This window comes from Hyperolius riggenbachi, chromosome 2 (genome assembly GCF_040937935.1).
Source record: "Hyperolius riggenbachi isolate aHypRig1 chromosome 2, aHypRig1.pri, whole genome shotgun sequence".
In the NCBI taxonomy this organism is placed as follows: Eukaryota; Metazoa; Chordata; class Amphibia; order Anura; family Hyperoliidae; genus Hyperolius; species Hyperolius riggenbachi.
This window is the reverse complement of record NC_090647.1, coordinates 453419906-453443543: the sequence shown is the minus strand read 5'-3', so window position 1 is coordinate 453443543 and position 23638 is coordinate 453419906. Positions and strand designations below refer to the sequence as shown.

The 23638-nt window shown below is 47.3% G+C and overlaps 1 protein-coding gene across 2 annotated transcripts in view; it reads left to right on the top strand.

Moving 5' to 3' along the window:
* Positions 1 to 1135: 1135 nt before the first annotated feature.
* Positions 1136 to 23638, top strand: part of FKBP6 (FKBP prolyl isomerase family member 6 (inactive)) — a 30905-nt gene continuing 8402 nt past the window's right edge. Inside the window, exons 1-6 of one of the 2 annotated variants that reach the window (XM_068265865.1) lie at positions 1136 to 1273; positions 11440 to 11557; positions 13377 to 13415; positions 13711 to 13800; positions 13896 to 14098; positions 22036 to 22155. In XM_068265865.1, coding sequence (XP_068121966.1) covers positions 1259 to 1273; positions 11440 to 11557; positions 13377 to 13415; positions 13711 to 13800; positions 13896 to 14098; positions 22036 to 22155 — 585 coding nt within the window. In that variant the 5' untranslated portion in view covers positions 1136 to 1258. The remainder of the gene's footprint in view (positions 1274 to 11439; positions 11558 to 13376; positions 13416 to 13710; positions 13801 to 13895; positions 14099 to 22035; positions 22156 to 23638) is intronic. The other variant, XM_068265866.1, reaches the window with a different exon arrangement.

The following is a 23638-nucleotide window of genomic DNA, read 5'->3' as shown; positions in this document are numbered from 1 at the left end:
CACTAGCAAGTGCGATCGCAAGCGCAAATCACCTGCGCTTGTGATCACGCAAGCTACTTTTTTCCACTGTCCGCGTTCCGCCATCGGGAATGTAACACGATCATGACAAGAATCGCGCTGGCCGGCGATCGTATTTCTGCAAAAATCAAACCACGATCGAAGCGGCATAGTGGAAAATGAGCACCACAATTTACATGCGGTGCTCTAGCGCCTAGAAAAAAACGGCTGCAATCCTCTTTTTGAATTGGATCACAGCCAGTGGAAAAGGGCCCTAACAACTCTGCTCACAGTGCCCAGCACAGCTTGCCCAATGCCCACCTACACCTAGTGACAGTCTGTCGGACTCTGTCCAACTCACAACTAGAGATGGCCTGAAACCGTTCGCCGGGCGAATCTGGGCCCTGTACTACTTCCGGGTCACTAGGACCTGGAGTAGTACGCCTGCGTGGCCCGGCGGTGCGTGTCCTAGTATCGCTCTCCTGTTGCTGGGCACTCTCTGCGCATGAGCGTGATGTCACTCATGACGTCACGCACATGCGCAGAAAGTGCCCAGCAACAGGAGAGCGATACTAGGACGCGCACCGCCAGCGTACTACTCCGGGTCATAGTGACCCGCAAGTAGTACAGGGCCCAGATGTTCGCCAGCATCTCTGCTCAGCCCCCCCACCCCCCCCCCCCTCAGATCTCAGGGCCAGCCAGGGGAGAGTGGGGCATATAATATCAAGAGAGGGGGAACACCACTCACTATGAGGGTCTCCCCTCTGCTGCTCTGCAGACACTGTGCAGCATGTGTGTCTCCCTCCCTCCGAGTCCTGCCCAGGCCCACACAGCAGCAGGCATGCTATATGCCTGTATTATTTAACATCCATGATCCACCATCCCATTCCCAGGACAGGAGCCACTGCCTGCGGTGATATGGGCGACCGGGGGGGGGGGGGGGGGGGGGGGGGGGTCGGGTCGGCGGAATTAGGCTGCCAGGATCAGGATGCTGCAGTATTACGTAGTGTCTTCACCAGCCCCGTGCCCTTTAAGTCGTGCGGACAATTCCATTTCCTTCACCTCTGCATCCCATTCCCCCCACCATCTCGTGTGTTCCGCCAGACTAGGCAGAGTAGCGCGGCGGAGGCGGAGCCTCTTCCCATCCCTGCACTGTGGCCTCCCATCACTCCTCCGCTCTCTGCCTCTCTCCGTCTCCCGCGCGCCGCATGTCACGTGACTGCAGGAGAAGCAGGAAGGAACCAGCGGACGGGAGTCCACGATGGCGAAGAGGATGGTAAGAGCCTCCGCTCCTCTGCCTTTCAGGGCTGGTTCAGTGGCGGGGGGCCCTTCCTGGTGGATCTCGCCCCCGTATTAACCCTGTGACGTCATCTCAGCAGTACTCACAGGTGTACGGAATGGATATGGATGTTTGCAGTATCTATCTGTAATATCTATCAGATGGATGATTGCTTTCTTGTGTAGCTAATGCACCATTAATTGAAATATTAGTAAAATACAGAGTATTTACTTGATCATATGTACTAAAGCGTACCTGAAGCAAAATTAAAGTGGAAAACCAGATCTTTAGGCCTCTTTTCCACTGACTGTTGAGCTGTGTGCTCAGGAAGCATTTACCAGGCAGCAGTGAGCAGTTGTTTGAGTTTGAGAGGCATTTCATTGCCTATCAACAGTGCGTAGAAAATTCACACTAGAGCGTTTTTGACGCAACTTCGGCAAAACGCTCAAACGCTAGCGCTTTTGAAAGCGCTAGTATAATAAAGCCCTATGGGCCCGTTCTTACTTTGGCGATTTGCGCTAATCGCCCAAAATCATGAAACACAAATGCGTAGCCTGCACAATTTTCAGGCGATTTCCTGGCGATCGCGTTTCAGTGCTATAAAAGCACTAAACGTGATCACGGAGAAATCGCTGTACTGTCCAGTGATTTTTCCACGGGAAATCGCAGAAAAATCACTCCAGCAAAAATCGCCAGCGTTTTGCGCTTCCAAGTGTGAATCGGGCCTAATAGCCGCTGGATAGTCCAGAGGCTGCCTGGATCCTCCTGCAGCTCACTGGTCCCACCTAAACCATCATCTTCCCAAAAGGAAGTGCTCAGGCCTCTTCCACATTACAACACGTGCAGGAGCCGTTCTCCTGCACGCGTTGAATAGGCTGCGGCATGTCGTCGGGAATCTGCGGTGCGATGCTGAGTAGCGGCGGTAGTAATTAACCCGACGAGACGATAAAATGCTCCCAGGTGCGTCGTACCGCAACGCATCGAAACGCAGCGTCAGGTGTGAAAGGTAAAATGAGTCTATGGATTTTCATTTTACCTTGGTCAACGCAAAGTTTTGACTTTGCGTTGAAACGCTGAAAAAGGGCTGTAGTGTGAAAGAGCCCTCAGAGGGGAAAAAGGCCATGCAAAAGCGGCTCTGCTCTGTTATACTGGGTAAGCATGGACCGTATTCGTTTATGCCCATATTAATAAAAAACACTGCGCCACAGTTCCAAAAGAGACAAAAGTCAAATGTTCACCAGACCCTGGGATCGCTGCAGAGAGTCCAGATTAGGATATGAAATAATATAAAAACTGCTGCGCTCTCCAGACCTGCAAAAAAAAAAAATCAGACTCCACATAGGGTGATACCATTCAGACAATATAGAAAGTTCCCCTGCTAATGACTACTTTAATTTCAGCAGAAACCGGTGTACAAGAAAGAACCTCTGTGCCAATGATCTCACTTCGTGTTCACACAATGTCAATCCCCAGAGAAATTTATGCCTAAAGGCTCACCAGATGCTGCCCACCTCCGCTTGCAGGTGCATACAACGCTTTAACTGCCAGTCAAAAACCAAGAGCTGCTGTTAAAAACGAATCTTCTTTTAATTCAATAGAGTGATCTCAATAAAAAAACATAAAAGGTACATAGCGTAATCCTGTACAATCAGCCTCTGGGCGCATATAAAATTGCACTTACGCGTCCCGGAGTATAATCCGCATATACAAAGATCCTTGCCACTGCCCATCCACTGGGTCTATGCACTCGAGGGAGGACTTCCGCGGTATTCCGCTCCTGGTCCCGCTCTCAGCCACAGGGTCTAATCCTCGTCCGCGCTTACTGCTCGCGACCGGCCGGTCCGTTCGCTTCCTGGTGCACGCAACGACGTCAGACGGAGCTAACGTCTGACGTGGTTGCGTGCACCAGAAAGCGAACGGACCGGCCGGTCGGGAGCAGTAAGCGCGGACGAGGATTAGACCCTGTGGCTGAGAGCGGGACCAGGAGCGGAATGCCGCGGAAGTCCTCCCTCGAGTGCATAGACCCAGTGGATGGGCAGTGGCAAGGATCTTTGTATATGCTGATTATACTCCGGGACGCGTAAGTTCAATTTTATATGCGCCCAGAGGCTGATTGTACAGGATTACGCTATGTACCTTTTATGTTTTTTTTATTGAGATCACTCTATTGAATTAAAAGATTAGTTTTTAACAGCAGCTCTTGGTTTTTGACTGGCAGTTAAAGCGTTGTATCCACCTGCAAGCGGAGGTGGGCAGCATCTGGTGAGCCTTTAGGCATAAATTTCTCTGGGGATTGACACTGTGTGAACACGGAGTGAGATCATTGGCACAGAGATTCTTTCTTGTACACCGGTTTCTGCTGAAATTAAAGTAGTCATTAGCAGTGGAACTTTCTATATTGTCTGAATGGTATCACCCTATGTGGAGTCTGATTTTTTTTTTTTTTTGCAGGTCTGGAGAGCGCAGCAGTTTTTATATTCGTTTATGCCCATAGGCAGCATCAAAGGGCTGAAAGAGTATTTGGGAACAAATCTGGGAAAAGGGCACAGGAGCCCTTACGGAACAAATGGTCCTTCTATGGCACCTATTTTAAAAGCAGCTAGTTGTGGCAAAGAACAGAGATTTGGGTGCACAACCCAAAATTTACCTTCTTAGGCCCGGTTCACATTAGCGGTGGCTATCCGGAATCGCCGTGCCGGAGCCGCACCGCATGCGGAACGGACGAAACGGACGCACGGCATAGCAATGTAAGTCTATGCCATCGTTCACATGCGTCCGTTTCGTCCGGAGCCGGCGTCCGTTCCAACATGCGCTATTTTTTGGTCCGGCTCCTCCGGCAGCCGTATCCGGGGCGGAGCCGGACTGCACCATCCGGCCAATACAAATCAATGAGAACCGGATAGCGCACAACACACTGGCTAAAAATCCGGATGTTCTACCCCACTTCCTATGAGGATTGTTGCGGCGATATTGGATCGGGGACACATGGGCAAGCATTTTGGAGTGGAGCAGCACGAGCTGGAGATGTTGGCAGCATGTTGGAGGTGGAGGTGAGTGCTAAACAGCGGAGGGCCTGATTCCACAGGTCCCCCTTCTGCTGACCTCCCAGACCCCAACATTTTTTTTGTTTTTTACGTAACTTTTGCCAAACGGATCCGGATCGCATCCTGATGAACACCTGATGCAACCTGACCGGATCGGATCCGGATCAGAACCGTACGGTTCCGATCCGGTCCGGATCCGGTCAGGTCATCCGGTCCGTTTGGCAGACAACCGCAAGTGTGAACGGGGCCTTAGGCTCAAATCGTAGCTTTTATAATGTTATGCTGCAGAGCAGGTAAATTTCAGCGCTTGATTAAAAGCAGCAGACATGATAAATTGCGGCGTCCGTTTAGCAGCAGACAAGGTACATTTCCGTGCTCTGGGTGCCGAAATTGACGTTGTCTGCCACTACATTAACCTTCTTTGCCACAAAATGTTGTAGAGAGGGCGTTAAGGTTTAGGAGGGGGTAGTGTTACGTGCCACCAGGGGAAGTAAGGTACCACCGGAGGAAGGTCTTAGGATTAGGCCCCACCTTGGGGGGTGGGGTCTTAGGGTTTGGCACCACTGGGGCTGAGAGGCATTTAACTGCCCTGTCAACTGCCCATGGAAAATAGGCCTTACACGAGCAGCTGCAGTAAGGGCTGATTTTTTCGCGGGCAGTTGAACTGTGTGCTCAGCAAACAGGCAGCAACAAGCAGTTGTGATAGAGAGGCTTTTCGCTGCTTATTAACTGCTCACACAAAAGAGGCCTCAGGGCCCATTTACCCTTAAAATTGCAAACCGTTTTGCGCAAGTGATTTTACAGCGATTAGCGTGATTAAAATCACTGTACACTTCCGGGATTCAGAGCGATCGCAATCAGCGTTTTATTAAGCACTGTCTTGGAATCGCTCCAGAAAATGCTGCAGGTAACATGTTTTGCGATTGGTGGTATTCGCCCACGATCAGTGCCAATCGCGTCAGTGAGATCACTGCCATGGGGTTAGAATATCACTAGTGCTTTAAAAAGTGGTAGCTCTTTGGCAATTAGCGCTAATCGCTGTGGTGTGAACGGGCCCTCAGGCTTGGTTCACACATACATCTGCACATTTCTGGTCCAGTTGTGTCCTGTCATTTTTGCATCGGTTTTTACTGACTAGATTGGAACTGTACACCTTTTTATGTGTGAACACAGCCATGCAAAAATGACAGGACCGAAAATGTACAGATTTATTTATGAACTAAGCCATACAAAACTTGTATGCACAACTCATACAAAACTTATGCCAACTGTCAAAAACTGACAGGACACGACTGGATACCTTTTATGTGTGAACCAAGCCTAGGCTGGGTCACACATAGGTTCTTGACAATTGGCCTGACTTTTGTATGAGTTTTATATGGCTTTGTTCAGGCTTGGTTCACACATAAATCTGTACATTTACAGTCCAGTCTTGTCCTGTCAGTTTTGCATAAGTTTTTTTTTTTTTTTTCATCAGTTTTAGCTGACTGGAAATTTACACATTTTATATGTGAACACACCCATAGAGACACATACAAAACTGCCTGGACTGGAAATGTACACCTTTTATGTGTGAACACAGCCTATATATAAAGACATAGAAAAATGATATAAAGCTGACAGGACTGGAAATGTACCGTACATAGTTATGCGTGAACACAGCCATAGGACCATGCACAACTGATGCCAACTGTCAAAAGCTGACAGGATTGCACACCTTTTTATGTGTGAACCAAGCTTCACACATAAGGCCTCTTGCACACTGCAAGCGATTCAGATTCCTCTTTTTAATCTGTTTTTACATCCGATTTGCAGTTTGCTCCCTGCACACTGCAAATCGGAATCTGAATCGGATGTAAAAACAGATTAAAAAGCGGAATCGGAATCGCTTGCAGTGTGCAAGAGGCCTAAATGCCTACATTTCCAGTGCAGTCCTTTCAGTTTTGTATGGCTTGGTTCACACATAAAAGCTGTACATTTCCAGTCCTGTCCGTTTTATATCAGTTTTGTATGTGTTTCTATGGTGTTCACACATAAAAGGTGTACATTTCCGGTGAATCGAAACATTCATTTGCATACATAATTTGCATAATCCTGCATTGATTTGGAATTATTTGCATCTCATTGTCCATCCCTACAATACAGCACATTTAGGCCTCTTTTCCATGGACTGTTAGGCAGTTAAATGCCTCAAACTCTCACAACTGCTCACTGCTGCCTGGTAACTGCTCATTGCTCCCTGGTAACTGCTCATTGCTGCCTGGTAACTGCTTGCTGAGCACACAGCTCAACAGTTCATGGTAAAGAGGGCCACTTTTCCACGAACTGTTTACAGGCAGTGAAATGCCTCTCAAACTCTCACAACTGCTTGCTGCTGCCTGGTAACTGCTCACTGCTGCCTGGCAACTGCTTGCTGAGCACACAACTCAACAGTTCGTGGAAAAGAGGCCTTAGGGCCCATTCACACTTAGAAACGCAAAACGCCGTCGATTTTTGCCGGCAGTTTGTGGTAGTGATTTTTCAGCGGAAAAAAATATCACTGAACACTGCGGCGATTTTTCCGCGATCGCATTTAGCGCTTTTATAGCCTGAAAATGGTGAAGGTGACGCGTTTGAGTTTCGCAATTTTGGGCGATTTGCAGCGATTAACGCAAATCGCCCAAGTAAGAACGGGCCCATAGACTTTTATTACACTAGCGCTTTCGCTAGCGTTTGGGCGTTTTACCAAAATCTCCGTCACAACGCTCAAGTGTGAATGGGCCCTAAGGCCCCTTTTCCACTAGCAATCGCAATCACAAACGCCAGCCATTGCAATTTTTCATTAATTCTGTTATGCGATTTTCATTTGCATTGCATTATCATGGGAAAAATCGCTCCAGAAAGCAATTGCCAAATCGAATCACTGTAGTGGAAAATACTTCTCGTGATTTCTATGATAAAGTAACAACCCTAGTGATTTAAAAATCACTAGCGATTTGCAATTCTGCGATTCAGCAATCGCAATCGCTCTAGTGGAAAAGGGCCCTAAAGGGAACCTAATCTGAGATGGATATGTATTTTTTCTTTTAAAGGATACCCGAGGTGACATGTGCCATGATGAGATAGACATGGCTATGTACAGTGCCTAGTACACAAATAACTATGCTGTGTTCCTTTTTTTCTTTCTCTGCCTAAAAGAGTTAAATATCAAGTATGTAAGTGGCTGACTCAGTCCTGACTCAGACAGGAAGTGACTACAGTGTGACCCTCACTGATAAGAAATGCCAACTATAAAACACTTTGCTAGCAGAAAATGGCTTTGTGAGCAGGAAAGAGATAAGAAGGGTCAATAGTTCATATATTTTAGCTCTGGCATACTTCAATGAATGTGTTATTGAGCAAAAACAATAAAACAGCTAAAACTTAAAAAGTAGATTTAAAAAAAAAAATTTAAACTGTGGAATATCTTAAAAAGGCATTTTTAGGGGAAGGAAGATACACAATTGCTTATTTCATTAGTTTATTTTCGCCTCGGATGTCCTTTAAAATACCAGTTGCCTGACTCTCCTGCAGATCCTAAACAAGCATGCAGATCAGGTGCTCTGACCGAAGTCAGACTGGATTAGCTGCATGCTTGTTTCAGGTGTGTGATGCCAATACAGTCAAAGAGATTATTGTTTAAAAGGAAACATTCATATGCCTCTCAGTTTAGGTTCCCTTTAAGTTGTCTGTGAGAAACAGGATTGAGGCCTCTTGCACACTGCAAATCCGATTCCGATTTTGCTGATTCCCATTTTCCCTGGATGCTATCAACAAACGCAGCAAGCAGGACCAATTCGGAATCGCATGTAGTGTGCAAGAGGCCTAAGGGCTGACTCACACTACGGACTACAGGGTTGCCACCTCATCCCTTTAAATCAGGGCTGTGGAGTCGGTACAAAAATCATCCAACTCCGACTCCTCAGTTTATGAAACCACCGACTCCTACGCCAGGTACCCAAAATTGCTCCAACTCCTTAGGCCCCATTCACACTAGAGCGTTTTGCCGTGATTTCGGCAAAATGCTCAAACGCTAGCGCTTTTTAAAAACGCCAGCGTAAAGAAACGCTGTGAGCCCGTTCTTACTTGGGCGATTTGCGCTAATCGCCGCAAATTGCCCAGAAACGCAAACACGTCACCTGCACCATTTTCAGGTGATTTCCCGGCGATCGCGTTTAAGTGCTATAGAAGTGCTAAATGCAATTGCGGCAAAATCGACCCAGTGTTCAGTGATTTTTCTGCGTGAAGTCGCGGAAAAATCACTCCTGCAAAACGCCGGCAAAAACCGCTGTCGTTTTGTGTTTTTTAAGTGTGAATGGGGCCTCAGTCTAATACCAGGGCGATGGAATTGGTACAAAAATCATCCGACTCCTCAGTTTATAAAAAACCTCCGACTCCAGGTACCCAAAATTGCTCTGACTCCACAGCCCTGCTTTAAATACGGACACATCTAAATTATACAGGTTCTGAGGCTACTCACACATAATCTGTGCCTAAACTGCATGTAACTAGCCACAAGACATGTGTAATTCACATGTGCAGGTATTTAAAGGGATGAGGTGGCAACCCTGACTGGCTAGTGCACACCAAGAGCGCTTTTGAGCGATTTTCAGATCGCCAACACTTTGAAAAGCGCTTGGCTACCGAAAACCTATGAGGGTGTTCCCACAGCAGCGTTGTGATTTTTCTAACATCGAAAACGCGCTACATGTAGCATTTTTTGGAGTGATTCAGCTTAAAAGGATTAGCAAAAGCACTTATTCATTCAATCGCTCTGAAAATCAATTCACAAAATCGCATTCACAATTAGCATTAACACACAATTAGCAATAACGATTTTGGTGTGCACTAGCCCTGCAAGAGCTTTTAAATGATATCCGAGGTAAAAAATAAACTAATGAGATAAACAATTGTATTGTGTGTTTTGTAAATATCCTGCAGTTTTATTTTATATTCAATCTACTTTATACGTTTTTACTGTTCCATTGTCCCTGCTCAATGACACATTCATTGAAGTATGCCAGAGCTAAAATGTATTAACTAGGGACCATTTTTATCTCTTCCCTACCCTCAGAAGCAATTTTCTGCCATAAAAGTGTTTTATGGTTGTAATTCCTTATCAGTGAAGGTTACGCTATAGTCTGACTCAGTCCCGACCCATCCAGAAACTGTCACTTGCATACCTGATGTTTAACTTTTTCAGGCAGCGAAAGAAAAAAAGGAACACAGCCAAGTTATTTGTGTGCTAGGCACTGTACATACACATGTCTATCTCATCATGTCACATGTCACCTCGGGTGTCCTTCAAGTGATAGTGATTTTTAAAAGCTCTTGTTAATGCAATGCGATGGGGGATTTTTATAAAATCACATCCCTGAAATGGGATCACACCTATAGCATTACATTAGCAAGAGTTTTTCAAAATCACAAGCACTTAGAAAACGCTTAGTAACGTAATGCTAGTGGGTTCTGTGCCTAAGAGCCTGAGCACACTTGCATGCTTCTATCCACTTCTGTGCCAATTTCAGCAACCTGTGTAAGGGCCTTGACACACCAGAGAATGTTTTGCGGGTCGTTTTTGTTTTTTAAAAACAACCTCCATTGACTTACATTAAAATCACAGCAAAATAGCCACAATTGCGATTTTTTTTTTTTTTAAGAATCGTGATTGCAGCGATTTTGTCACTATTGTCAGTTGAGGCGTTTTTTAAAAAACGAAACCAACCCACAAAATGCTCTCTGGTGAGTCAGGGCCCTCAGTCTGTAAGATTGGTGTGTTCCTGAAATTGGCACAGAAGTGGATAGAAATTCAGGCCCTTAGGCAATTACAGCCTGCAAGTGACTTAACCAGCTGCTGGCAATGATTGGCTACATTTCTTTTACCTCAGTAGACATTTGCCTATACCTTCCATTGAAGCGCAAACGCTCTGAAAATGGGGCAGGACCTGCATTTGCAAATAGAAAGTAAGCTCATTACTTATTTGAGAACACTTACGTTAAAATTCATTGCACAATCCCTTTTAAAGCGCTTTTAAAAAACGCTAGCACTTAAAATAATCTCAAAGCACTCATAGGGCCTGATTCACAAAGCGGTGCAAACTTTTTTGCGGACTTTTGCGCGCGCAAAGTGCCGCGATTCGCGCGGTCGCGGACTTTTGCGTGCGCAATTTGCCGCGATTTGCACGAATTGCGGCAAATTGCGCTCGCGCGAATCGCGGCACTTTGCGCGCGCAAAAGTCCGCGAAAAAGTTTGCACCGCTTTGTGAATCAGGCCCATAGTGTGAACAAGCCCTGACAGTTTGCTTGTTAGAAGTTTTTGCTCCTCACTAATGTTTATTGTAAGGAAAGGTAGAAGTAGACTTTTGAATGTAGTTACGTGCTATACTGTCTATGGAATTTATCTATGGAATGACTGCTCCCTGTTTAAAAGATACTTATTCCCCTTTAGAAATCTACATATCGTTGGAAAGTCAAGAGTCTTGGCTCTCACTTGCACTGCTCCCTGCTTCAGCGCGAAGTCACATTCCTGAGCTGGGGGGTGACGAATGAGGGATGTCCACTCCTTTTCAAGTGACAGTCCCCGCTTTACTGGAATCATTGTCCCCTTGCCCCCTCTCTGGGCTGTGGGCTCGGTCCTTGCTTCACTTAGACATCTTTTATTCTAACTGTAGCTAACTTGGATAGTGGACATTGCACACCAGGATCCTCAGCCGCTTGCTGGACTTCAAGCTGGAAACTCAGGTTTCCAAGCTAGTGCTGCTCACAGCCAGGCCCTCGTTCAACACCCCCCTAACTCAGGAATGGTGCATCGCACTGACGCAGGGTGTAGTGCGAATAAACACCAAGATTTTTGGCTTTCCAAAAATATGTAGATTTTCAAATGGATGTAATATCTTTCCAAAAGGGGCAGTCAAATTCAGTAATAAGTACAGTAAGTACCCCGAGTTCTGTCCTGCACCAAATGCTCTGCCTCTTAGGTGCCCGCTGTACTGAGAATACTTACTAAAGTATTGTGATTTGTTGCACATTAATGTCTTGCTGCTGGTTGGCACCATGTTAAAATATAGTTCATTTCTTTTGTTTTTTTGATTTTCTTTTTAGTCTAGTTTTGAAGAATTTGCCCTAAATATGCGAGATGTGTCTGGAGACAGAGGAGTGCTAAAAGAAGTTATCAGAGCTGGAAGTGGACCAACTGTTCCACGAGACTCAACCTTAATAGGTAAATATGACAAATGTAACAGGAATGAATAGAGTGCAGATTGGCTATTGTCCTGCAGTGACAAGGTGCGCTTGAGTGCAGTGATCTCCCCAGGCTCTTTTAGCCGGGTGCTCCACCCGGCTAGTTTTGGTGACCACCCGGCTGTTATCAACTCACCTCCTCCTATGCTGTAAGCAGACTTGTGCAGAGAAGCACCGGCCCTGCATTTTCTCATCTTGCCCCACCCGGCTACTTTTTCATGCCACCCGGCTGGAAATAATTTCTGGGGAGAACACTGGAGTGACTAAACCTGGTGACATGTATAAAATCCTGGTCACGTTCATTTATTTATTTAAAGAACAAATCTGCAGGCATCCACAGCCTTGCCATGTCACATTGCAGATTTTTATTCACCATTCATAGGCATGAGCTCATCTTCCCCAGGCAATGGCTGCAGTGATCTCCTGTAAATAGCGTAACAGAAGTTGTGAATCAAACGCTGTATGGGCAGATCGATCAACAGACAGATCTCTTTCTGATCAAATATGATTGGAGAGAGATCTGTTGGGCGCCATAAACCACAGGCCGATTCCCAATCAATTTCAGCATGACATCTTTCGTGAATTGGCCTAGTGATGCCGCCTCGTCACCCCCGGCCTTGTCCCCCCTAGTGTAAAATATGGCCCCAACAGTGCCCAAATTGGTTGCATAGTCGGTCGGGCATTCTCTTGGTGGCACCGATTTTCATCCAATCCAGTTATTATAATTGAATTGGATGGTCGATCGGCTACCAAGTCTCTTGATGTATGCCTACGTTAAAGCGGTATCGTCACCATAAAAAATCAAATTTCAACAGCAAGTGGTCTGAGTGTATTAAGTGATAAAGATGCTAATCCTGCATTCAAAACTTTCAAAACTTTTTCTGCTGTTATGATTTGGCGTTATCACATACTTAAGGAACACTGGCCCTTTAGTAGTCGTGCCAAAGAATTGCATGCTGGGGGTTCTTTATCTATAATCTATTTCTTCTCTTCCCTTTATTTCCCTGCCAGCTGCTCATCTGAAACCTAATCCCTAATTTACAAGCAAGGCTGAGGCGACTCAGCGATTGGAGGAGACAAGAAAAAAAGTAAAGGGCAGAAATGACATCACGAGTTAGCCTTAACTGTGGGCAAAAGACATGGCCCCCACCAAGAACAGAATTCTCATAATGTTTTACTATACAACATTCACTGAAATCAAAACGTGGACAGTGTAATACATGTGTTATGCAAGTAGATCAAGTATTTATCTACTTATATATGTTTTTTTTCCCTGGCATAGTATGGCTGATACTACTGCTTTAACTGTACAAGATTTCCTTGCAAGCATTCAAATCTTTAAAGTTATTTCTTCAGGCATGATACGGAACTGGATCAGATCTGTATGATACTGTTATGACCCAGATCTGAATCATGCCTGAAGAAGAAAATTAAAGCGACCTGGACCTGAAAAAACCTCCATAACGGACGTTCATAATACAGTGTGCCGTTGGGTTGAACGTTGAGCGTTATTATGCTCCTCTAGCCCCCCTTTTGTGAGGAGTTCACCATGCATGCCAGATTTAGTCCATCAATGTAAGTATGTCTCCTGGCCAGTCAGCATGCAAGCAGGCACTTACCTGAATTTAGCTAAACCTGATTGGGCGCAAGTTGTGCTCTACTTGCTGACTGGTGGTACTTAAGCGTAGGGGCGATTTCTAAGAAGGGAACCGTGTTGAGAAGAACTAGTTTAATTCAAAAACGCAACAGATTTTTTTTGGGGAGGGAAACTGATATCACTATCAATGTCTGTATTACAGATTGCTGTGTGCAAGTATTTCAAAGTGCAATGAATTACGGTAATATTGATTAAATTATTTTAAACATACATGTCAATATTTGTGTCTTTATATAAGCACACTAAATTGTACATTGAGGTATCACATGTAACCAAGCATGGCTGCAGGAAAATGGTGTTGTGTGTGAAATCCTGTAATAGGGGGACCACTACGGTGTGGCTTTGAAACATCACAGTGCACCAACAGGAACACAATTACTAGTTCTTTAATGATTAAAGGACTTGTATCTTTCTGTTCATTGTATTATATTTAATATTATGTTGTAGCTGGTCTCATTCTCCTCATGTCTCTGCAGTGAAGTACTCAGGATTTTTGGAGAATTCTGATAAACCTTTTGACACAAACTGGTATCGCCAAAAGCCTCGAATGATGAAACTTGGAGAAGGTAATCCCATGTTATTGTTTTAGGTTCCAAGCAATATCTCTCCACAAGCTGGAATAACACTGGATGCATTTTTGATAACCCTATTTTTCTTGCAGATATCACACTTTTAGGAATGGAGATTAGCTTGCTCACTATGCAACGAGGAGAGTTATCGAGGTTTCTTTACACACCGTTTTATGCCTTTGGAGCATTGGGCTGTCCTCCGCTTATACCCCCCTCTTCTACCGTCATGTTTGAAATAGAGGTGCTGGACTTCCTAGACACCGCAGAAGCGGATCATTTTTGCAACCTGGCCCCAGTAAGTTTTTTTTTTTTTTAGGGGGATCGTCCTGTGCAAACGTGAGGTGTTATCAATAGTAAAATAATAATAATGTTGGGAGAGTGACGGGGCATCTAGCACTGTAGTGGCAGATGTTGGGAGAGTGACGGGGCATCTAGCACTGTAGCGGCAGATGTTGGGAGAGTGACAGGGCATTCCGCACTGTAATTGGCAGGTGTTGGGAGAGTAAGAGAGCATTCAGCACTGTAGTAGCAGATGTTAGGAGAGTGACGGGCACCCAGCATTGTAATGGCAGATGTTGGGAGAGTGACGGGGCACCCGGCATTGTAATGGCAGATGTTGGGAGAGTGACGGGCACCCAGCATTGTAATGGCAGATGTTGGGAGAGTGACAGGCACTCAGCATTGTAATGGCAGATGTTGGGAGAGTGACGGGCACCCAGCATTGTAATGGCAGATGTTGGGAGAGTGACGGGCACCTGGCATTGTACTGGCAGATGTTGGGAGAGTGAGGGGGCACCCGGCATTGTAATGGCAGATGTTGGGAGAGTGACGGGGCACCCGGCATTGTAATGGCAGATGTTGGGAGAGTGACGAGCACCCGGCATTGTAATGGCAGATGTTGGGAGAGTGACGAGCACCCAGCATTGTAATGGCAGATGTTGGGAGAGTGACGAGCAACCAGCATTGTAATGGCAGATGTTGGGAGAGTGACGGGGCACCCAGCATTGTAATGGCAGATGTTGGGAGAGTGACGAGCACCCAGCATTGTAATGGCAGATGTTGGGAGAGTGACGAGCACCCAGCATTGTAATGGCAGATGTTGGGAGAGTGACGGGCACCCAGCATTGTAATGGCAGATGTTGGGAGAGTGACGAGCACCCAGCATTGTAATGGCAGATGTTGGGAGAGTGACGAGCACCCAGCATTGTAATGGCAGATGTTGGGAGAGTGACGGGGCACCCAGCATTGTAATGGCAGATGTTGGGAGAGTGACGAGCACCCAGCATTGTAATGGCAGATGTTGGGAGAGTGACGAGCACCCAGCATTGTAATGGCAGATGTTGGGAGAGTGACGGGCACCCGGAATTGTAATGGCAGATGTTGGGAGAGTGAGGGGGCAACTGGCATTGTAATGGCAGATGTTGGGAGAGTGACGGGGCACCCGGCATTGTAATGGCAGATGTTGGGAGAGTGACGGGCACCCGGCATTGTAATGGCAGATGTTGGGAGAGTGACGGGCACCCGGAATTGTAATGGCAGATGTTGGAAGAGTGACGGGCACCCAGCATTGTAATGGCAGATGTTGGGAGAGTGACGAGGACCCGGCATTGTAATGGCAGATGTTGGGAGAGTGACGAGCACCCGGCATTGTAATGGCAGATGTTGCGAGAGTGACGGGCACCCGGTATTGTAATGACAGATGTTGGGAGAGTGACGGTCACCCAGCATTGTAATGGCAGATGTTGGGAGAGTGACGAGCACCCGGCATTGTATTGGCAGATGTTGGGAGAAGGACGGGCATCCGGCATTGTAATTGCAGATGTTGGGAGAGTGACGAGCACCCGGCATTGTAATGGCAGATGTTGGGAGAGTGACGAGAACCCGGCATTGTAATGGCAGATTTTGGGAGAGTGACGGGGCACCCGGCATTGTAATGGCAGATGTTGGGAGAGTGACGGGGCACACGGCATTGTAATGGCAGATGTTGGGAGAGTGACGGGCACCCGGCATTGTAATGGCAGATGTTGGGAGAGTGACGGGCACCCGGCATTGGAATGGCAGATGTTGGAAGAGTGACGGGCACCCGACATTGTAATGGCAGATGTTGGGAGAGTGACGAGAACCCGGCATTGTAATGGCAGATTTTGGGAGAGTGACGGGGCACCCGGCATTGTAATGGCAGATGTTGGGAGAGTGACGGGCACCTGGCATTGTAATGGCAGATGTTGGGAGAGTGACGGGACACCCAGCATTGTAATGGCAGATGTTGCGAGAGTCCGGGGGCATCCTGCATTGTAATGGCAGATGTTGGGAGAGTGACGGGCATCCGGCATTGTAATGGCAGATGTTGGGAGAGTGTTGAGCACCCGGCATTGTAATGGCAGATGTTGGGAGAGTGACGGGGCACCCGGCATTGTAATGGCAGATGGGGGGAGAGTGACGGGCATCCGGCATTGTAATGGCAGATGTTGGCAGTGTGTCGAGCACCCGGCATTGTAATGGCAGATGTTGGGAGAGTGACGGGGCACCCGGCATTGTAAGGTCAGATGTTGGGAGAGTGTCGAGCACCCGGCATTGTAATGGCAGATGTTGGGAGAAGGACGGGCATCCGGCATTGTAATGGCAGATGTTGGGAGAGTGACGAGAACCCGGCATTGTAATGGCAGATTTTGGGAGAGTGACGGGGCACCCGGCATTGTAATGGCAGATGTTGGGAGAGTGACGGGGCACACAGCATTGTAATGGCAGATGTTGGGAGAGTGACGGGCACCCGGCATTGTAATGGCAGATGTTGGGAGAGTGATGGGCACCCGGCATTGTAATGGCAGATGTGGCACCCGGCATTGTAATGGCAGATGTTGGGAGAGTGACGGGCATCCGGCTTTGTAATGGCAGATGTTGGGAGAGTGTCGAGCACCCGGCATTGTAATGGCAGATGTTGGGAGAGTGACGGGGCACCCGGCATTGTAAGGTCAGATGTTGGGAGAGTGTCGAGCACCCGTCATTGTAATGGCAGATGTTGGGAGAAGGACGGGCATCCGGCATTGTAATGGCAGATGTTGGGAGAGTGTCGAGCACCCGGCATTGTAATGGCAGATGTTGGGAAAGTGCCGAGAACCCGGCATTGTAATGGCAGATTTTGGGAGAGTGACGGGGCACCTGGCATTGTAATGGCAGATGTTGGGAGAGTGACGGGACACCCGGCATTGTAATGGCAGATGTTGCGAGAGTCAGGGGGCATCCGGCATTGTAATGGCAGATGTTGGGAGAATAACGGGGCACCCGGCATTGTAATGGCAGATGTTGGGAGAGTGACGGGCATCCGGCTTTGTAATGGCAGATGTTGGGAGAGTGTCGAGCACCCGGCATTGTAATGGCAGATGTTGGGAGAGTGACCGACACCCGGCATTGTAATGGCAGATGTTGGGAGAGTGACGAGCACCCGGCATTGTAATGGCAGATGTTGGGAGAGTGACGGGCACCCGGCATTGTAATGGCAGATGTTGGGAGAGTGACGGGGCACCCAGCTTTGTAATGGCAGATGTTGGGAAAGTGACGGGCACCCGGCATTGTAATGGCAGATGTTGGGAGAGTGATGGGCACCCGGCATTGTAATGGCAGATGTTGGGAGAGTGATGGGCACCCGGCATTGTAATGGCAGATGTTGGGAGAGTGACCGACACCCGGCATTGTAATGGCAGATGTTGGGAGAGTGACGGGCACCCAGCATTGTAATGGCAGATGTTGGGAGAGTGACGAGCACCCAGCTTTGTAATGGCAGATGTTGGGAGAGTGACGGGCACCCAGCATTGTAATGGCAGATGTTGGGAGAGTGATGGGCACCCGGCATTGTAATGGCAGATGTTAGGAGAGTGACGGGCACCCAGCATTGTAATGGCAGATGTTGGGAGAGTGATGGGCACCCGGCATTGTAATGGCAGATGTTGGGAGAGTGACGGGCCACCCGGCATTGTAATGGCAGATGTTGGGAGAGTGACGGGCACCTGGCATTGTAATGGCAGATGTTGGGAGAGTGACGAGCACCCAGCTTTGTAATGGCAGATGTTGGGAGAGTGACGGGCACCCAGCATTGTAATGGCAGATGTTGGGAGAGTGATGGGCACCCGGCATTGTAATGGCAGATGTTGGGAGAGTGACCGACACCCGGCATTGTAATGGCAGATGTTGGGAGAGTGAAGAGCACCCGGCATTGTAATGGCAGATGTTGGGAGAGTGACGGGCACCCGGCATTGTAATGGCAGATGTTGGGAGAGTGACGGGGCACCCAGCTTTGTAATGGCAGATGTTGGGAGAGTGACGGGCACCCGGCATTGTAATGGCAGATGTTGGGAGAGTGATGGGCACCCGGCATTGTAATGGCAGATGTTGGGAGAGTGACCGACACCCGGCATTGTAATGGCAGATGTTGGGAGAGTGACGGGCACCCAGCATTGTAATGGCAGATGTTGGGAGAGTGACCGACACCCGGCATTGTAATGGCAGATGTTGGGAGAGTGACGGGCACCCAGCATTGTAATGGCAGATGTTGGGAGAGTGACGAGCACCCGGCATTGTAATGGCAGATGTTGGGAGAGTGACGGGCACCCGGCATTGTAATGGCAGATGTTGGGAGAGTGACGAGCACCCAGCATTGTAATGGCAGATGTTGGGAGAGTGACGAGCACCCAGCATTGTAATGGCAGATGTTGGGAGAGTGACGAGCACCCAGCTTTGTAATGGCAGATGTTGGGAGAGTGACGAGCACCCAGCATTGTAATGGCAGATGTTGGGAGAGTGATGGGCACCCGGCATTGTAATGGCAGATGTTGGGAGAGTGACCGACACCCGGCATTGTAATGGCAGATGTTGGGAGAGTGACGGGCACCCAGCATTGTAATGGCAGATGTTGGGAGAGTGACCGACACCCGGCATTGTAATGGCAGATGTTGGGAGAGTGACGGGCACCCAGCATTGTAATGGCAGATGTTGGGAGAGTGACGAGCACCCGGCATTGTAATGGCAGATGTTGGGAGAGTGACGGGCACCCGGCATTGTAATGGCAGATGTTGGGAGAGTGACGAGCACCCAGCATTGTAATGGCAGATGTTGGGAGAGTGACGAGCACCCAGCATTGTAATGGCAGATGTTGGGAGAGTGACGAGCACCCAGCTTTGTAATGGCAGATGTTGGGAGAGTGACGAGCACCCAGCATTGTAATGGCAGATGTTAGGAGAGTGACGGGCACCCGGCATTGTAATGGCAGATGTTGGGAGAGTGACGAGCACCCAGCTTTGTAATGGCAGATGTTGGGAGAGTGACGAGCAACCAGCATTGTAATGGCAGATGTTGGGAGAGTGACGGGGCACCCGGCATTGTAATGGCAGATGTTGGGAGAGTGACGGGCACCCGGCATTGTAATGGCAGATGTTGGGAGAGTGACGGGCACCCAGCATTGTAATGGCAGATGTTAGGAGAGTGACGGGCACCCGGCATTGTAATGGCAGATGTTGGGAGAGTGAGGGGGCACCCAGCATTGTAATGGCAGATGTTGGGAGAGTGACGGGGCACCCAGCATTGTGATGGCAGATGTTGGGAGAGTGACGGGCACCCGGCATTGTAATGGCAGATGTTGGGAGAGTGAGGGGGCACCCAGCATTGTAATGGCAGATGTTGGGAGAGTGACGGGGCACCCAGCATTGTAATGGCAGATGTTAGGAGAGTGACGGGCACCCGGCATTGTAATGGCAGATGTTGGGAGAGTGACGAGCACCCAGCTTTGTAATGGCAGATGTTGGGAGAGTGACGAGCAACCAGCATTGTAATGGCAGATGTTGGGAGAGTGACAGGCACCCGGCATTGTAATGGCAGATGTTGGGAGAGTGATGGGCACCCGGCATTGTAATGGCAGATGTTGGGAGAGTGACGAGCAACCAGCATTGTAATGGCAGATGTTGGGAGAGTGACGAGCAACCAGCATTGTAATGGCAGATGTTGGGAGAGTGACGAGCAACCAGCATTGTAATGGCAGATGTGGGGCTGCTTTTCCTTTACCCCATCCTGCTTGGCAGCCAGCAAGGCATAGAGAACATTTCACTCAGTTCCTTCTGGAATGCTTAGCTTGCATATGTTGTTCCCAATTGGTTTGCAAGGCTCCCTGTTATTTTATTTATGGCCACCAAGCAGTCTGCACACTCTGGCACTGCTTTCAGTTTAACACTGGTGCCATTTGTGTGTGTGTGTGTGTGTGTGTGTGTGTGTGTGTGTGTGTGTGTGTGTGTGTGTGTGTGTGTGTGTGTGTACAGGATCTTCTAAAAAAAAATTAGCATATTGTGATCAGTCCTTTTATTGTTTTTCTTATTAATGATTTTGGCATACAGCTCATGAAAACCCCAAATTCCTATCTCAAAAAATTTGCATATTTCATCCGACCAATAAAAGAAAAGTGATTTTAAAACAAAAAAGTCAACCTTCGAATAATTATGTTCAGTTATGCACTCAATACTTGGTCGGGAATCCTTTTGCATAAATGACTGCTTCAATGCGGCGTGGCATGGAGGCAATCAGCCTGTGGCACTGCTCAGGTGTTATGGAGGCCCAGGATGCTTCGATAGCGGCCTTAAGCTCATCCAGAGTGTTGGGTTTTGCGTCTCTCAACTATCTCTTCACAATATCCCTCAGATTCTCTATGGGGTTCAGGTCAGGAGAGTTGGCAGGCCAATTAACACAGTAATACCATGGTCAGTAAACCATTTACCAGTGGTTTTGGCACTGTGAGCAGGTGCCAGGTCGTGCTGAAAAATGAAATCTTCATCTCCATAAAGCTTTTCAGCAGATGGAAGCATGAAGTGCTCCAAAATCTCCTGATAGCTAGCTGCATTGACCATGCCCTTGATAAAACACAGTGGACCAACACCAGCAGCTGACATAGCACCTCAGACCATCACTGACTGTGGGTACTTGACATTGGACTTCAGGCATTTGGCATTTCCCTCTCCCCAGTCTTCCTCCAGACTCTAGCACCTTGATTTCCGAATGACATGTAAAAGTTGCTTTCATCCGAAAAAAGTACTTTGGACCACTGAGCAACAGTCCAGTGCTGCTTCTCTAAAGCCCAGGTCAGGCGCTTCTGCGGCTGTTTCTGGTTCAAAAGTGGGTTCATGCTTCCATCTGCTGAAAAGCTTTATGGAGATGAAGATTTCATTTTTCAGCACGACCTGGCACTTGCTCACAGTGCCAAAACCACTGGTAAATTGTTTACTGACCATGGTATTACTGTGCTCAATTGGCCTGCCAACTCTCCTGACCTGAACCCCATAGAGAATCTGAGGGATATTGTGAAGAGATAGTTGAGAGACGCAAGACCCAACAGTCTGGATGAGCTTAAGGCCGCTATCGAAACATCCTGGGCCTCCATAACATCTGAGCAGTGCCACAGGCTGATTGCCCCCATGCCATGCTGCATTGAAGCAGTCATTTATGCAAAAGGATTCCTGACCAAGTATTGAGTGCATAACTGAACAGAATTATTTGAAGGTTGACTTTTTTTGTTTTAAAAACACTTTTCTTTTATTGGTTGGATGAAATATGCAAATTTTTTGAGATAGGAATTTTGGGTTTTCATGAGCTGTATGCCAAAATCATCAATATTAAAACAATAATAGGCTTGAACTACTTCAGTTGTGTGTATTTGAATCTAAAATATATGAAGGTCTAGTGTTTATCAGTACATTAGAGAAAATAATGAACTTTATCACAATATGCTAATTTTTTAGAAGACCCTGTATGTGCATGTGTGTGTTTTAACTTTTTTCAGAGTCAACTCCTGTATAGATGCATCACTAGCCTAATGGGTAGCAACATGTCTGTTACAATGGAGTAGGGACACCGAGCGGTCTACGAAGGAGTGACTTCCAGCAGGCAGGATGATCAGGAGAACAGTGTATTTGGGGGTTGGTTGTCAGATGCCGCTAAAGATCTGGTAAGCCTGATGGGGGGGGGGGGGGGGGAGGGGGGGAGGGATCTGTACACATGCTAAATTCTAACCTGAGGTGGTCTTTATCGGCAGCTTTGGCTACGTTTAATCTAGCGTCTGATGACAGTTTAAAGGACAGAATTTTGTGGCCTCTGCATGGCTGGACAATACAGTAATAGTGAATACTGACTTCAGTCCCTACGTTGTTGATAAAGCAGGCATTTGGGATGTGTGTTAATACTAACCCTTTTATTCTGCAGTACCAACGGGCAATATTTCCTCTAGAAAAGGTGCTGCAAATTGCTGCTACAGAGAGACAGTTCGGCAATCACCTCTTCAAGCGAAATCGCTTTGAAGATGCCAAGGATAGGTATAAACGGGTAAGTTGTAGGTCCGATTAATGACAGTTATGATGAGGTGCTTGTATGAAATTATTAGGAAAGGCTTGCACACCCATATAAACACGGCTAAATGCAAATATAGCAAGGGGTGCACGGTCTAGTAAGATGAGCTGGAAGCCCTATATCAATATGGAAAAAGAAATGGACCTGCACACCAATTGTAAGCTGCAATAAAGATACATTGAATAAAGCACTACACACAAAGACAAAACAATCACACAAATCAGCAGTATGGAATCAAGGTACAAAGAAACTTTGGTATACAAATCGGTAAAACAGTGGTCACCCAGCAAAAATATACATAAGCTGTATCAAAGCATTGATTCAAGCAACAGGAGCATCACAGATACACATGCAGCACATGCAGCACAATGTACAGTATACAGCATTAGCAGCATAATCTGATAGGGAATCATAGTGGGATGACCACAAGAGTAAAGTCCATTTTACCCTGACAGCGCCGTTGCCAGAGGCTATGTAGCAGGTGGCTCCTTAAGCCCAATCTACACGATACGATTCTTCGTACAAAGAGAAAATGGAGAAGTTCAAAACGCTCTACCCCCTATGAATCAAACCAGTGGGTGCAGGATCTGGTAAGCCAGGCCAGTCCATAAGTGTACACAGAAGGATCCGCAAACCGACCATTGGTTGAAAAAAGCTGGTATTCTTTATTCAGGAATTCCACATGACAAGTGCATAAAACCACAAGGTTCAACTGACGCGTGTCGGGCTTACAATCTGCCCTTAGTCATACTATGACTAAGGGCAGATTGTAAGCCCCCGACACGCGTCAGTTGAACCTTGTGGCTTTATGCACTTGTCATGTGGAATTCCTGAATAAAGAATACCAGCTTTTTTCAACCAATGGTCGGTTTGCGGATCCTTCTGTGTACTCTTCGTACAAAGAATCGTATCGTGTAGATTGGGCTTTAGGGCAGCTGTATGAAATTGCAAGCTAGATCTTGGGAAGGAAAGATAGCTTATATTTACCACTGTGCTTTTGTGCAATATCTGTCTAGTTAGTCTGATTTATACACTAGAGCAGGGGTAGGGAACCTTGGCTCTCCAGTTGTTAAGGAACTACAAGTCCCAGAATGCATTGCAGGAGTCTGGCAGCCACAGTCATGATTAATAAAGTCAAATGCATGCTGGGATTTGTAGTTTTATCACAGCTGGAGAGCCAAGGTTCCCTACCCCTGCACTAGAGTGTAGTCACGTGCAAGATCCTGTAAAGATAAGCAAGCTTTTGTCATCCTTTTTGGTGTTTTGGGTAAGTCCGGTTTCACGCTGCAAACCGGCGTTAGCGGTGCGGCCCAAGCTGCACCGTCAAAAACACCCCTTCGGGGATACCCATGTTAGTATGTGGTAATCTCCTGGCTAGCAGCCAAACAGGAAGTGACGCTCGCTTGTGCTCACTTTCTGTTTTGGAAATACGGAAGTACACAGAAATGTATTGTAAAAA